The sequence below is a fragment of the Paralichthys olivaceus genome, chromosome 20 (assembly GCF_024713975.1).
Source record: "Paralichthys olivaceus isolate ysfri-2021 chromosome 20, ASM2471397v2, whole genome shotgun sequence".
Lineage (NCBI taxonomy): Eukaryota > Metazoa > Chordata > Actinopteri > Pleuronectiformes > Paralichthyidae > Paralichthys > Paralichthys olivaceus.
Window position 1 is genome coordinate 847,221 of NC_091112.1, and position 15,526 is coordinate 862,746.

Below are 15,526 nucleotides of genomic sequence, written 5' to 3' on the forward strand. Positions count from 1 at the left end.
TAACATATAAATAAATAAAATATGTCTGCGTGTTTGTACATGTTTTACGGTCCTGGCGTCATAAAGTCCCAGAATCCCCCGCGCCGCTCGGACAGAAGGTGACAGGGAAGATGGCGGCGGCCTTCCTGACCCACCAGCAGAAAGTGCTGCGGCTCTACAAGAAGTCTCTGAGGCACCTGGAGTCCTGGATCATCTTCAGGTGAGAGCAGCGGCTGCCCGGGACTCGAACCCGAAACCTTACAAGGATTCACTCTTCAACAGATAGCGGCTGCACCGCTAAGCCAGCCTCTAAGCTAACAGCTAAGCTAACAGCTGACCAGGTCGGTCAGTGAGGAGTCGACCTGTTTTCACATGTTTACTTCGAACATGAAAACACACGAGGATTCACGATCCGAGGTTAAACACGAGTTTGTCTTTTTCACGTGCGCATTTACCTGAAGTCGAAATCTGAGGAATCACAATAAAGAAAACGCTGAAACCAAACTTGTGTGTGAGTGAGTTCATCCAGTGTCAGTGAGTTTGACTTCATTAACTCAGATGATTCTGTGTTTCCTGATTCTCACCACGTTGACAGCTTCCGTTCATTCAGACGAAGATTATCGATGCATGTTTAGTTTGATCTCTTCAGGGTATTTGAAGAAGTGGCCTGCCCTCTGTCCTCTGAATTAACAGTTCAACCTGTTTCATTTTGATCATCTGAAGCATTTTAACTTATTTATCCAGATAAACAGAAATTCACATCAGCTCTAACGTAGTGTGTGAATATGGACTTTTGAGACCCAGTCAGAACAATCTCAGCTTCCTTTATATAATAATCTATAATTATTTGTCTTTTCCCCTCACAGAGACTCGTACCGGTTCTACGCCTGCCTCCTTCGGGCTCGCTTCGATGAGAACAGGAACGAGAAGGACCTGGTGAAGGCCACCATGATGCTGAAGGCGGGAGAGGAGGAGTTCTGGTCCAATCAGCATCCTCAGCCCTACGTCTTCCCGGACTCTCCTGGAGGAACCTCGTACGAGAGATACGAGTGCTACAAGGTGAGGAGAGACATTACGTTACAGAGCATGTGTTATTTTTAATTGTTATAGTTTTCTCCTGTACGTCATTTTCTTTCTTCTTATCTATTTTATGACCTGACCACTGAGACAAAATGATCTAATAACAAAAAACTGTTGATTGATTTTTGTCAGATGGCCGTTTGTTCAAGGCTGCAATAAAGTTCTCACTCCTGATCCCTAAGCTTCAATTTCAGTTGCATTAGATTTTTGATTCATATTTTCTGTGATACTAAAGACGGAGTGATATTTAGATCAAATTAAGAATCAACAATGATACAGATATTGATGTGTGCTGCTTCTGCTGCCCTCTGCTGGACGTCAGACAATATTAGCTCAGTCCCTGTTGTAAACGTGTTTGTCTGAAATGTTGTGTTCTTATTATATTATATATTAAAAGTGTGTGTTGTGTTCTTATTATATTATATATTAAAAGTGTGTTGTGTTCTTTTGTCCTGTGCTGATACTTCAGAATTATTCCTCGTCATTAAAGAGTCGTCCTCAAACACTTCTACATAGTTCTGTCACTTTTGATTGTTTGTGTGCTGAGCTGTTTATACACAGTCTATGGTGCAGAGTGAAGTTGGAGAACTGTGTGTTCATCCTACCTGGTTTATCTGCAGTGAAGATTTAATGGTCAATGTTTTTCATCAAGTTGAAAAGGAGTTTTTTTTTACTGCTGTTCACGTGTGTGGTTTATCTACAAGTCTGAATGATTAACTGAACTGATGTTATTGTTTCATACATCACATGTCGACTATTTCAGAGTCGGGAATCTGCACCTGTGAATGTCTGTCTCATTCTGTTATGGTGAATTAAAAATCCTCAGGTTTTAAAAACCTCAGTGTTGCATTCAACCAAACTTGACGATCGTCCTGAGCTCTTTTTTCTTCCATCAGGTTCCAGAGTGGTTGCTGGACCACTGGCACCCGTCTGAGAAGGCCATGTATCCTGATTACTTCTCCAAGAGGGAGCAGTGGAAGCAACTGAGGATGCAGAGCTGGGACAAAGAGGTGAGCGCAGCACCTGCACATTTTACTGTGATTTAAACCGTCATGGGTTACGAGAGGTTAACGAGACATTCAACTTCATAACAAAATATTCTGCCTCCCCCCCCCCCCCGAGCTTGGCGAATAAAAATAAAAGCACAACTCAAGTTTTCACATTAATTTTCTCAGAAGAAATTAAGCTACGGGGGCAATTTATCAAGAAGTAGAAGGTGTGAATGTGGTGAACCTGAACAGAGCTGTGCACACAGGGATCTTTGTTTCTTAAAACTACATCTCACATAAGGCTCTACGGTGCAGCCTCTTCGTTATGAGACGCCATATCAGTAATTTTGTTAATATTAAAGCCAAATAAAGAATTCACAGGGCCACACATCTTTCTGTGATTCTGGAAAGCTGTTCTCAGGCTGTAGAAACTTGGGTTTCCGTTGAGTGTTGTGAATAACTTGCACAGAAGTTCACACAGCTCGTGTAGTCAGGACAAAGGACGCAATAAAATCAAAGATAATAATGTTACCCACAATTCAACTCATGAACAGAGTCAGTAGTGGAGAATTTTGTTCCACTCGTCTGCGACGCAAAGATATTCCAACATTTCCTTTTGAAAGGCTTCAGCTCAGCAGGGTAATGTTCTAATAAACCCACTAGGTGGCGCCAGAGTGTTTCTGACAGATAGTTCAACCCTTTCAGTGCAAACACAGAATCACTAAACACTCTCCTCACTGCTCATATTGTCTATGAACGGATTCTGGTCCATAAGCTGGGATCTGCTGAAGTAGATGTGTTATGATCATTTTGCAAAAAATATTATTTCACCAATAAATTGTTAAAAATGAAAATATGTATTAATACCCTGATTCTCACTCTGTTTAATTTAGAAAACAATTTTAAAGTATTCAAGTTCTTTAAAGTATTTCTGTTTGACACTATGAAGCTAAAACTTCATAATAAATGAGACGTGATAGTAATACTATGTTTTTGAAGTTCTTCTTAATCGCGTATTATTTAGGGATAAATCTTCTTTCATTTTGGTCCCAGGTTGCTCAGCTGCAGGCTGAGACGTCGGCCGGAGGCCCTGAGACCGAGGCCCTCCCTCCCGCCCGCAAGGAGGGCGACCTCCCCCCCCTGTGGTGGCAGTTTGTCACCCGTCCCAGGGAGCGCCCCGCATAAACACCCTCCATGACCCGGGGATGGTTCCCCCCCAACGGTCTGAGGGGGAAACCGACGGGGTTGACATTTGTGAGGAGAGTCACCACGACAGACAGAACAACCTGCCTGAATCAAAACTCTTCTGTAGTCTTTAGGAGGTTGGTGACTTTGAGAAGTCCTGTACAAGAATCACTTATTATCTGTAACTGTTCCAATAAATGTGTAATGAAAGTTCAACTGCATCAGGTGTCTGAGAAACTACTGACGAGACAAAGCAAGAGAACTGAAAAGGTTATTTAACATTTAGTTATTTAACATTGACGTGCAACAAACGTCAGGAAACAAACATCAGCATCGTTCAACCTTTAGTTTAATGAAATAACTACCAGGTTAAAAAGAACTTGTATCAGCTGATCTCTGTCGTGATACTTGACCTAAAGAAATCTTTGTGTGAAAACATTAGAGCAACTCTTTTTACCTTAAAAAGAAAAAAGCAGCTGTTCGTGAGTGAACTAACATCGGTGTGTGTGTGAATGGCAAACTACTGTAAAGTGTTTTTTAATGGTCCAGACTAGAAAACACTTTAGAAACACTGACCATTTACCGTTACGTTTTTAAAAGTGTAACTTAAACAGGAGGAACTTGTGCATCTGTCTATTTTCAGCAGTGTATTAATACACATTTGGTTCTGTAGTGAATAGTCCTGGCAGAACTTTGAGTCCTTCACGCTGTAGCGTGACTGACAAACACCGTCACTATGGCGACAGGCGGGACAGCTTGAAATTGCGTGGCCGTATCATCATGGCGACGGCCCTCAGAGAATAGAAGTCTGAATCCTTCCAGGAGAACCACACGATGCCGTCCGGCCCAAGCAGATTCTGGGCTTTCAGAGTGTAGCGCCCCCCCTGGTCGGAAAAAAAACAATTTCCACATTAACATATCACAGTCATCAGACCCACGTCCCTCCCTCAACTCCGCCTCTATCGTTAAACACTGATTGGATTTATTTTAGTGGAGATTCTAATTTTCACGTCATGTTCGCTAACGACTGTTTCCCTGGTTGACATCAGCTTTGAGGGGGTGTAGTTCAAACAATCGTAGCAGGAAGCTGCAAGCAACAACGAGAAATGCTATTGTGACGTGACACAGCTCGACCTACCTAGCCTCCATGTTTTCCTGTGTGCAGTTGGCGTGTCCTGGTTGTACTCTGTTTTCGACCGTTGTGTTTAGAATTAAACGGTATTGGGCTGTTTGGTAAATCGCTTTGTGACTTTGATTCAGCTCATTGAGAGCTTGAAGACAGCCCAACGGGATTCGCTACTGTCCGATAGCCAGCGGGGATCGCTTCTCGTGCACTGCATATTGAATTTATCCAACTCTAAAACAAGTTGTGAAATCTGGTCAAAATCAGAGAGGTCCCTGTCCTCGTGTAGAAATACTCTGTGAGACGTTGGCCGGACACTCGCTCAATTTGATTACAGCGATAGCACGTTAGCCAGATTATCAGACGTCATCCATCCGTCCCCAGATGTTCGTGGCGGGACAGAACGAACACACGTTGTTCGTGACCCACCTTGTAGTAGACGCCGTTGAGGTTAGCGTAGAAACATTGGCGGAACCACCAGCCCGAGTGACTGATTTCGGCGCAGATGTTGCCCGTGTCTGGCGTGCTGAAACCCTGCTGGTCATGGTACCACCCGAACGAATCCTCCGCCGAGCCACTGAAACCGGACACGTGGAGGCGGTACTGGTTGTCCTCGTTCTCTGTCCTGCAGGGAAACAGAGAAAAAACCTTGTGTCAGCTGAGTTGTCAGCAAAGCAGCTAATTTTACAGACTGAAAAGAAGCAAAGATTTTTCGATTCTCTTCTGACTTGTGAACACTTGCGTCCGAGGTGGTCTTGACTTTACTGTTGGCTCCTACGATTTAATCATTCTAGACTTTTCAGATGTTGTTCGACCAAACTGATCAAATTCTGATTTATTTCACAGGATCTGTGACACTCAAAAAAATCTATCCACCGTTTCATAGCGGATTCAAAAGTTGCAATACCTCTTGCGGCCACTACACCATGCCCAGCTCTGTCCGGATGTCGTCCTCGATGGTTCACATTCGGACAGTAAGAAAAGTAATGTCATGGGGTTTACGACGTATTCATCATTTCAGAGCTGAGTTCTGATTCACACAGCTCCGTCCCCGAGGGCTTGAATAAGCTAGTTAGCTTGATGTGGACTCTTGTGTCGTGTTTCTACGTCTTCGGTGTCTCTTTAGCGTTTCCTACGACTCATCTACGTCACACGTCTTTTTCTACCTGAAGCTGTGGTAGAGGGCGTGTCTCTGGGCGTGGCTCCAGTCCTGCAGGTCGATGCGGAGGCTGTACTGTCCCTGGTTGGATAGAAGATGGAGCTGCTGGTTTCCCAGCCAGTGTTCTCCTCGCGGATCACCAAAGCCATCGCGGTACTCTGACCAGCCGCGGTTAAAACTGACTGTGCCGTCGCGCCGTCGCTGAAACACTGTCCAGCCTCCACCTGTTGTCCAATCATACATGTATTCATGCCTCTATCATGTGTATCCATGTAATATTCACATGCTGCAAATACACGTGTGAATAACTGAGTTTTGTGTGTTTATGAACAGTGCGTGTTTTACCTTCTGCCTCCATGTCGCAGTAGACGGGCAGAGTGGTGCCTGGCGACAGGACGATGGTGTAAACACCAGAACGACGAACACCATTGTGATACAGAGACGCACAGTCTGAAGGACAGAAAGACAGGTACTGTCCACCTGAGGGAGAGATGGAGGGACAGACAGGGTTTTACACAGTATCAATAAATCTGTGTTTGTGGTTTTTAAGCAGAGCCGTGAAGTTTGGGTTTCTCTAATTAGATGGGTCCACTTTGTATTTTAACTTCAACCTTCCCAAATCAGAATTTTTTAAGTGTATGAGATTTTTTTCTCATTCGATTAGAGGTTAAGATTTAATTCATGAGTTTTGTTCTCAGTATTTTATATTATTACAACTCTATCTTATTGTTTTCTGTAAATGGATTCTTTAGTTTTTTATGTTGATTCAGACTTGGATTGGACTCGGACAGACTCAGCTCTTGTTTATCTGTTGTTTACGTTCTGTTGAGGGTTGATTGGTTTTCCTTTCTTAAGGTAACAGTCTTCAGTCGATTCTACACAAACATGCAGACCTGCAGGACCGTTACGACCAACATGAGGAGTTTGTTGTGTGTCTGTTTACTGACATGGCTGCAGGTTTGACTTCTTTTTCTAAGACCTGAAGTTATTACAGCTCATTACAACAAGATGTGTTTTGTGCACTGCAGAAAAAAAAGCTGCTGTCGTGTGTTGTTTTGTTTCATGAGCGTCATGCAACACGCAACTCACCGCTGTGTTTGTTGCATGTGTACCTGGTGGCAGTGTGTCTCGCATGCCGCGCGGTGGTGTGGTTCTGGCGACCTTGACCGCGCAGCCTGTGTTGCGGCTCACGCGCTGCACGGCGGCCGACAGGTTGCGTAGCTGCGCCTGCAGCTCGTACAGCAGCGCCGCGTGCACGTGGAGCAGCGTGTCGAACTTAGCGTGACGCAGCTCCAGAGAACGCAACCGCTGGTCAAAGGTTGAGTTCAGAGTAACGTCATCCTGAGAGAAAGAAAAGAAGAAACGAGGGTTCGATGAGGTTGTTATAAACAAATCCATTATTTACCATAGTTTAAAGTAGAGTGTCGGATTTAGTGGCAACTAGTGGAGAAGTTGTATATTACAACCAACTGAATATTCCCCCTTGCATTTCAAGTATGGTAAGTATTATACACAAGATGGCTGCTTCACGTATCCTGTGTCTGTTGGGTGCGTAAGTTGTGCATGTCCCCAGAAGCAAACACAAAATGCAATACCCACTTAATAGGTCGGGGCACTAGCGAGTCCTTGACCTGTTTGTCCTGTTTGACCACGTCCAGAATTACCCACGATTGTCGCCCTCTTTGTTCCGCACTCCGTTCTGTAACTATGAAAACATGGCGGAGTCTGTGGAAGATGAACACGCTCCTAACGTAGAGATAAAGGGCTTATTCTAAAATAAAAACAGTTTGAATATTCTATCTCTAAATCTTTAAACTAACGGAAATGCTTCAGATCATGTGATTCACATCATGTTTTCATCAGGTTGAAAGAGATGCTAATTCAGGCACCGCGGACAGAGAGCCTGCAGCTAATCTCGTTAGCATTCAGGGTTAAGGAGGAATTAGGAGGTGTCAAGACAAAGAGATAAAGGTGGACAGAGATAATCAGACGAAGAGAGAGAAGAGGGCATATGACTGTAAATAAAGAAAGGACAGCTCCCTTAAGTGAAGCAGAATCATCTGGATCGCCCCCTGGTGGTTGGCTGCAGTATGCACACAGCTTCACGACACTGCTGCACAGACCCTGCTTCCAAATTACATCAGAAGAGCAAGATGCCAGTCGGAGACGTGACGTCCATCTTTATTTACAGTCTATGCTTTAAACAAACATGTAGCACACGAGCTACATCTACCTGCACCTCCAGGGCTCTGACTTTATGCCGGTGGTTCCTCAGCTCCACCTGCAGCTCCGACATCGTCTCTCTCAGCTCCTCCAGCTGGTGCTTCCTGTTCTGGTTCTCGTGCAGCCAATAGGAGACGTCGTCTGTACAGCGGAACATATCTGGGCAGCGATTCTGCGATGTTCCCACAGGGGGCAGCGTTGCCATCACCCGGCACTGGCCGTTGGACATCAGCTGGCTGCTGTACTCACCGCACTGAGGTGATGAAGTAGCAGTGATTGGGTTGGTGTTGTTGACAGCAGGGAGGACACTGCGAATCACCGGTGTGGCATCAGGGGACAGAACGAGGTGTGTTTCCTGAAGGGAGGTCGGAGGATGCCAGTCTGCGTCCTCATAGTCGTCCTTGTTAATGTCCAGTCTGTCCCAGTTTGTTTCAATATTCGTGTCTGGCACTTCCCTGCTTGTTTGGAAATTCATGTCGAGTACGTCCCCATTTGTTTCTCGCAGGTTGTTGGGGTGTACGTCCTCATCGTGACCTATGTCTGAGTGTTCGTCAGAGGCCACGACGTCACCGGTGAAACATCGGAAACACCGGCCGCTCAGAGAGATGAAAACCAGGAACACACATTTCCACTTCATCCTTCACAGCCACTAACTCCTCCTCCCTGGTTTCAGTCACAAGTAGAGTCGGTGTCAATAGATCGACATCAGTGTCTGACCTCATCGCAGCAGGATGAGGTTCCAGCTTGAGTGGTTTGGTTCAGGATGAAGAGAACCTGCTGAAGAACTGAGAATAGGTTGATTTAAGTCTTTACTTTATTCAGTGGTTCACATTTGCTTGACATTTAAATGCTGTAACTTATTTGAGTTTACGTGTCTGAGCCGCTTCAGAAGCTGATGGATCCTCTGAGAAATGAACTGTGGGACCTGGTCAAGCTAAAAACCCAGAAGCCATTGCAGCCAAGTGTGTTCTATAAGTTATGATCTCGAGGCGACCATGAATTTGAAACACAAAGAATACGTTTGAACCATAATTCCTACCTGATACGTCCCAGTTCACCTCCGTGGAAAACACACTGTGTGTGTGTGTGTGTATGAGAGTGTGTGTGTGTGTGTGACATCTTATCCTGATAAACCTCAAGGGGATTTGCAGTCCTGGAAATGAATAGCTTACATATAATGGGATTAGAGTAACTGACATAACGCAGCATGAAAGAGGCCGAGCGAGAGAATAACGTGTGTTTAGAATTTCACCAAAAAACGAGTCCGACCGATCATCAACGGGGGGACGCGTGAAAGTTCCCGTGAGAGTTGAGGAAACGCTTTCACCGACTCCAGGTCCACAAACTGAAGCTCGTGCGGAAGTGCCTGACACCTGTATTCTCGGTCATGGCCAGCGGAGGGCGACTTCACATTCACATTGTTTCTGTGGAACTTGTTGAGCAACAAACTTGTTTCTCTGCTTTACTGTGATGGAAAAGTTGGATCATCAGAGAAACTTTCACGTAACTGAAAGTAAGTGTGTGTGTGTGTGTGTGTGTGTGTGTGTGTGTGTGTAATTGATGGTACAGAGGTTCAAGGCCTGATCGCTCCTCTAATGGGTTTTTATTTATCCTCCGCCTCCAGACGCTGCTCAGTTTGTTCCATTAGAGGAACATTTAAAAAAACCCTCAGAACTTAGAACTAAGTGACATGAAGGTTCACTTTAGTTGAAAGAATAAACTCGTAGACCAACAAACAACGATTGATACTCAGCGTCTGTGGTGCTGCAGCTTTTCTCTCTGAAACTGTAAAAGTGAGCCGCAGCAAACAAACCTGCTGCTGGACGGAGAACAGGTTGTTGTTGCTGTAACCTCATCATTTATCCTGATGAGCCACTGGTTCACTCATTCATTCAAAGTTTATTGATATTGAAAAGATCTCGTGTCTACATGGAACTCTCAACACACAGGACAACAGGGCAGTTGTCGAGGCCAAAAAGAAACTACTTGAATTCTTCATCAGAAAAACCGATGGTCCAGTTGAACACGGAGCTTTTACGAAGAGTTCGTCCTCTTCACCCTGTTTCCACCGTGATCCGGTGAGACTCACCATTAGTCACCCTGACGGCTCAGACAAAGGAGCGTGTGTAACTGTAGACTCTGAGCCGCAGGTTTGAATCCCCTCTTCCCCTCCGTGACAACATGGCGCGGCCGTGCTAATCTGCCAGAGACGTCAGCGGACATTTCACACTGAAGGATGCTTCATCAGAGCAGCTCGGACATCGTCCGATTAGTGTGTGTGTGTGAATGAAGCTTTATAATTGGAAAACAATTTTTACCATATAAATGTCACTGCATTAATTTGGGACCGGCTCGTGACTGCCCCCTATGTGCCGCGGTTGTGAGAGTGGAAGTTCTCCCAATATTTGAAATCCTCTGATAAAACAAATGATGTATTACAAATATTTAAATTGTTTCGATCAAGTCTAACAGCAAAATACTCCAAAACACAAATGTCAACCTCCTGATGGCGCTAGAGACGAGCCTGCAGGGCCGTCCTGTAGCGCCCCCTGTCTCATCTGTGCAGTTTTTCTGGGCTCATTTCACTTGAAAGCTTTCGAGTTTACGAGGTTTTAATTTGCGTGCGTGTGTGGAGCAGAGCGAAGCGGTGTGATATTTCATTGATTGTCCATTTTCATGCATCCGTGTGTGTTTACCAGCGTGAATGAGAGAATGATGGGGAGATTTCAGGTATGACGTCATTGTCCGTCCCTGTGTGTGTGTGTGTGTGTGTGTGTCCTTGGCTGACAGGATATATAAGTGGACGCTCAGTTGCAGGGAAACAACTTAAATCTTTGTCCAGCGGCCGAACGACAAGAAAACTGCAGGGAGAGAGAGAGAGACAGGACAGTGTGGTGAGCATCTTCATCATCGTCATCATCATCTGTTCATATGATTTAATTATTTCACAAATTTTAATTGATTTGAAATCTTGAAGTATCGGATAAGATCTGAAATGATTTTCCATAGAAACAGAAATATAAAAGTTTGTATTAATGTTAACTGTTTAAAAATACTAAATTTCATAAAACAATGTATAAATGTGCAAAGATAAAAAAAACAGCAACTAAATACTGATAAATTAAAGATGAACTATACAATTCAAGTTTTCATCTTCAATTTCTCATCATTATTATTATTATTGTTAATTTATTTTGAAAAATGTGAACAAAACAAAAGGAACAGTAACTTTTAAAAAAGTTTTCTGTTGAGATCATCTGAATTAAATTATCTTCGGGTTTAATTGTTGAAATTAAAGTAAATTTGTTAAAAAGTCATTTCAGCTCCTAACAATATGTTTATACAAAATAGTTATTTTCTTTCTTTTTGTGATTACAACATTTTTATTCAGTAACAAATCATCTGTGTGATGTTTCAGGAATTGAACATATGCTTCAATATTGTATAATTACAAAATATTATCTTTTGAAAGTTGCATTTCAAAGCTCTTCAGTCAGCTTTTTAATTTTTTTAAATATCTGTAATGTATAATATAAATTTATAACATTCTTATAATTATATTATAATTGTGTATTTGTTTTCTTTTCGTATGTTGGGAATAAACTTTGAATTTAACTACAAATGTTTAAAGTGCTTTACAAATAAATGTTATTGTTGTTAAAATAAATTCATCTTGTTATTGTCATCGGCCGTTTTTCAGTCTTAATATCGAACAGTCAAAAACAGTTTGAGGAGTAACGACGATGATGAATGTGTGCTGTTGTCTCTGATTGGCCGGCAGGAGAATGTGTCCTGTGTGGCTATTGGTGGCTGTGACTGTGGTGGGTGTGGTCAGCGGAGACGCCAACCAATGCTGGGACCATCCGAGCTGCCAGGAGGTCAACGATGAGAGCAGCATGATGGTGACACGCACAATAATAAGAATACATTTTTTAGTAAAGCACCAACAAATACTTTAGAGCCGGGGTTCAATGTTCTGTGAACCTGTAACCAGCAGAATGTTTCTCCTCCTGCAGGAGTGTATCCAGCTCTGTCAGTCTGACCTCACTGCAGAGGCCTCCTCCTCCTCCACCCCTCAGGCCAAGCGCTCCTACTCCATGGAGCATTTCCGCTGGGGGAAGCCGGTCGGACGAAAGCGTCGCCCGGTCAAAGTCTACACCTCCGATGGCGTGGAGGAGGAGTCGGCCGAGGTGTTCCCTGAAGAGATGCTCAGGCGGGAACTCGCAGAGGCAGAAGACCAGGAGACGGTGGCAGCGGGGGAGCAGGAGAAGCTCCATGATGTCCACGAGAAAAAAGACAGCACATACAAGATGAAGCACTTCCGCTGGAGCGGCCCACCGGCCAGCAAACGCTACGGTGGCTTCATGAAGAGCTGGGACGAACGCAACCAGAGGCCGCTACTCACACTCTTCAAAAACGTCATCAAAGACGAAGGACGGGAGACAACGGGGAAGCAGACGGGAGAGATCGGAGGGAAGAGATAGATGGAAGATGAGCCGAGAGAGAGAGAGAGAGTTTTTCCACAGCAACACCTTCATGTGATCGACCAACAAATCAAACTAAAACACAGTTTGAGACAAACCAAACACAAAAGATGTCATTTTCTCCCTGAACGACAGACGAGCCCAAAGTCTCCAAACTGAGTCTGTTCACAAGTGGTTTGTACTTTAACTGCTTTGATTTCAGCTGCAAATAAATGTTCTTTACATTTATTAAACTTCTTTAAGCTTTGATTGTTGCTCATTTAGTCATAAACGTGTATGTGTAATGTTTTGAAGACGTTCTGTGAAAACATGTAAAAACACAAACAATAAAAAAGTTGAATCATGCTTGAATTGCTGTTTGTTTGTGTTGCAGCAGCAGAAAAGAAAAAACCTGCCGTGCAATTATGAATTTAAACAAGTTAGTGAGAGACAAGGAGTCAAATAAATCAATAAAACCAAAGTTAGAAGTTAAAACTCATTTTCAGTGTAAAGTTTTAAACGAGGACACTGAGGTGATGTGGGTGTGATTCTTCTTTTTCAAACTCTATTTGCTGTTGTAAAGAATTCGTATATTAAAGTTCCTGGGACGCTGAAAGTCCTTCAGGGTTGTGGGTATCAGAGCGAGTCTTCATACCTATTCCCACTAGAAACTCTTCATCCTGAAACGTGTGTATTTGCTCCGTTCATGCAGTTCTCTGACTTTATTGTACTGATCATTTGTTGAACAACAAGTTGAAACAGAGCAAACCCTCCTCTGGTCTGCAGGGAGCCTCAGGTGCTGCTCCAGCTGCAGTGGTCCTACTTTAGCTGCTCCAGATGGGACATGTTCATGTAGAGGCAGAAAATCTCCGTCTGATTCTTCAACTTGATGCTGACGATGTCCCGTCTTTCATTTCTAATTTTATAGATCTAGATATCTAGAATTCATCTATAGAACAAGATGTGGCAGACCTCCCCTCATGCAGCTCCTCCCTGCAGGGGGCAGCACCATCAGGCTGTGGGCAGCTCGAGCAGAGAGAGAACAAGTCAAACAAAAACTGAGAGTTGGGATGAAACTGCTCGTCAGTGTTTCACTTCCCTCTCGGAGCTCTGTAGCCATGGCAACAGACAGGCATCACTGCTGGACCACGGCAACAGACGGGTTTCAGTGCTCCAGATAAAAAAGTGGAGAAAAGTCAAAGTTCAAACAGTGAATAAATTCTTAACTGGTACAAGCTGCCTCCGATAAGTCCAATTAATTAGATTGTGTTCATTTCAATTAGCACAAGAAAAACATCCAAACATGTTTCAACTAATGTTTTTTAATCCAACAAAAGAGAAACAACCAAGAGAATTTAATGGACCTCAATCATGATGTACATGAGGACGAGGACTTATCTGTGGACATGATGTACATGAGGACGAGGACTTATCTGTGGACATGATGTAACATCACAGCATTTCCATAGAGAGTCACTTTGCATCAGCAGCTCCATGCTCCAGTGCTCTGGGAGAGTTTATAGTCCAGAGAGGTGAAGACTGGATGACTGACAGCTGTCCCTCATGACCACAGAAATCCTGCTCATCAGAAACATGAGCTTTACCTCCGTCCTCGTCTGGACTCTCCTCTGCTGCTGCTTCACAGGTAAAGTCCAGAGCATCAGACTCCTCTGTCCACATCGCTACCTCTGAAATGAAGCTGACAAAACCACCGCGCTGCTTCTTGTTTCTGTCTCTGTGTCCTCAGAGTCCAGAGGACAAGTCACAGTGTCTCAGCCTGGAGCAGTGACATCGACTGTGGGAAGCTCCGTCACCATCTCATGTAGAACCAGTCAGGCTGTTTATAATTCAAACTATTTAGCCTGGTACCAGCAGAGAGATGGAGAAACTCCTAAACTGCTTATTTACACTGCTTCAACTCGAGCATCAGGGATTCCAGGACGTTTTTCAGGCAGTGGAGGAAACTCTGACTTCACTCTGACCATCAGTGGAGTCCAGGCTGAAGATGCTGCAGTTTACTATTGTCAGAGTTTTCACTATCCCAACAGTAAGCATCTGTTCACACAGTGAAAAACCATCGTACAAAAACCTCATGAACAGAAACTGAATCTACTGCTGCAGCTGGAAGCTACTGCAGAGACACACACACACACACACACACACACACACACACACTGTTGTCATCATGAAACACACTAACGATTGTTCAGAGTTTCACATCATGAAATCCTCTTTTTTGCAGACGACATCTTACTTTATAGAACAAATCCTCTCAATAACCAGATCCTCTTCTCTGATCCACTCACTCCTCTGTGATATGAACAGGAACATTTCATTCAGAGTTTACGTTTCAGCACATGATGATCTTCATTATAACAGAATAATACTTGTTATAATCCTAGGAGCTTTATTTGTACAGCACTAAACAAGGTTACAAAGTGTATATCCTCTGACTGAGATCAAGACTCAAACATATATTTGATATAAACACATGTTCTCTGAGCCGTAGTAAGATGGAGCCATGCAGATATAGATCTACATGTAGATATAGATACGCTTCTATAGATCTAGATATCTAGAATTCATCTATAGAACAAGATGTGGCAGACCTCCCCTCATGCAGCTCCTCCCTGCAGGGGGCAGCACCATCAGGCTGTGGGCAGCTCGAGCAGAGAGAGAACAAGTCAAACAAAAACTGAGAGTTGGGATGAAACTGCTCGTCAGTGTTTCACTTCCCTCTCTGAGCTCTGTAGCCATGGCAACAGACAGGCATCACTGCTGGACCATGGCAACAGACGGGTTTCAGTGCTCCAGATAAAAAAGTGGAGAAAAACTGGTCATGCCCAAAATATCCGGCAGCGACCGTGAGATACTTGATGCCCCCGTACAACTCTCCGAGATTAAAGAGGCAACACAGTCAATGACTACTGGCAAATCCCCGGGACCCGATGGATACCCGGTTGAACTTTCTAAGAAATTCTCAGACCACTTGGCTCCGTGATTATGAGCAATGTTCAATCACTCATACCGCCAGGGTTCTCTGCCGCCCACTCTTACGCAGGCTTCTCTCTCTCTGATTTTTAAAACAGTCAGGGACCCTCTGGACTGTACATCTGTCCGCCCAATCTCGCTTCTACCTGTGGATGTTAGAATACTCACAAAGGCCTTGGCCCGCAGATTAGAGCCTATCATGCCTTCAGTGATATCGGAGGACCAGACAGGGCTCATAAGGGGGAGGCACTCGTTGTCTAATGTCAGACGACTTCTCGGCGTCATCCACACTCCACATTCTCCTACAGAACCAGAGGTTGTTATATCTCTTGAC

The 15,526-nt window shown here is 44.1% G+C and overlaps 3 protein-coding genes across 3 annotated transcripts; 2 read left to right on the top strand and 1 right to left on the bottom strand.

Annotated features, from left to right (window-relative positions):
* Nucleotides 1-38: 38 nt before the first annotated feature.
* Nucleotides 39-3,449, top strand: ndufb9 (NADH:ubiquinone oxidoreductase subunit B9). The gene is made up of 4 exons (XM_069516345.1): nucleotides 39-199; nucleotides 846-1,038; nucleotides 1,956-2,069; nucleotides 3,102-3,449. The coding sequence occupies exons 1-4, from the start codon at nucleotides 111-113 to the stop codon at nucleotides 3,231-3,233; spliced, it is 528 nt and encodes a 175-aa protein (XP_069372446.1). The 5' UTR covers nucleotides 39-110; the 3' UTR covers nucleotides 3,234-3,449.
* A 414-nt stretch (nucleotides 3,450-3,863) lies between these two features.
* Nucleotides 3,864-9,174, bottom strand: LOC109646179 (angiopoietin-4-like). Its single transcript, XM_069516342.1, has 7 exons — nucleotides 8,778-9,174; nucleotides 7,749-8,523; nucleotides 6,628-6,856; nucleotides 5,861-5,995; nucleotides 5,523-5,739; nucleotides 4,786-4,981; nucleotides 3,864-4,117 (listed from the first exon to the last, which is right to left on the bottom strand). The coding sequence occupies exons 2-7, from the start codon at nucleotides 8,373-8,375 to the stop codon at nucleotides 3,968-3,970; spliced, it is 1,554 nt and encodes a 517-aa protein (XP_069372443.1). The 5' UTR covers nucleotides 8,376-8,523; nucleotides 8,778-9,174; the 3' UTR covers nucleotides 3,864-3,967.
* Nucleotides 9,175-10,509: 1,335 nt separating this feature from the next.
* On the top strand, nucleotides 10,510-12,567 carry LOC109648177 (pro-opiomelanocortin). Its single transcript, XM_069516344.1, has 3 exons — nucleotides 10,510-10,632; nucleotides 11,520-11,640; nucleotides 11,755-12,567. The coding sequence occupies exons 2-3, from the start codon at nucleotides 11,524-11,526 to the stop codon at nucleotides 12,220-12,222; spliced, it is 585 nt and encodes a 194-aa protein (XP_069372445.1). The 5' UTR covers nucleotides 10,510-10,632; nucleotides 11,520-11,523; the 3' UTR covers nucleotides 12,223-12,567.
* Nucleotides 12,568-15,526: the final 2,959 nt, after the last annotated feature.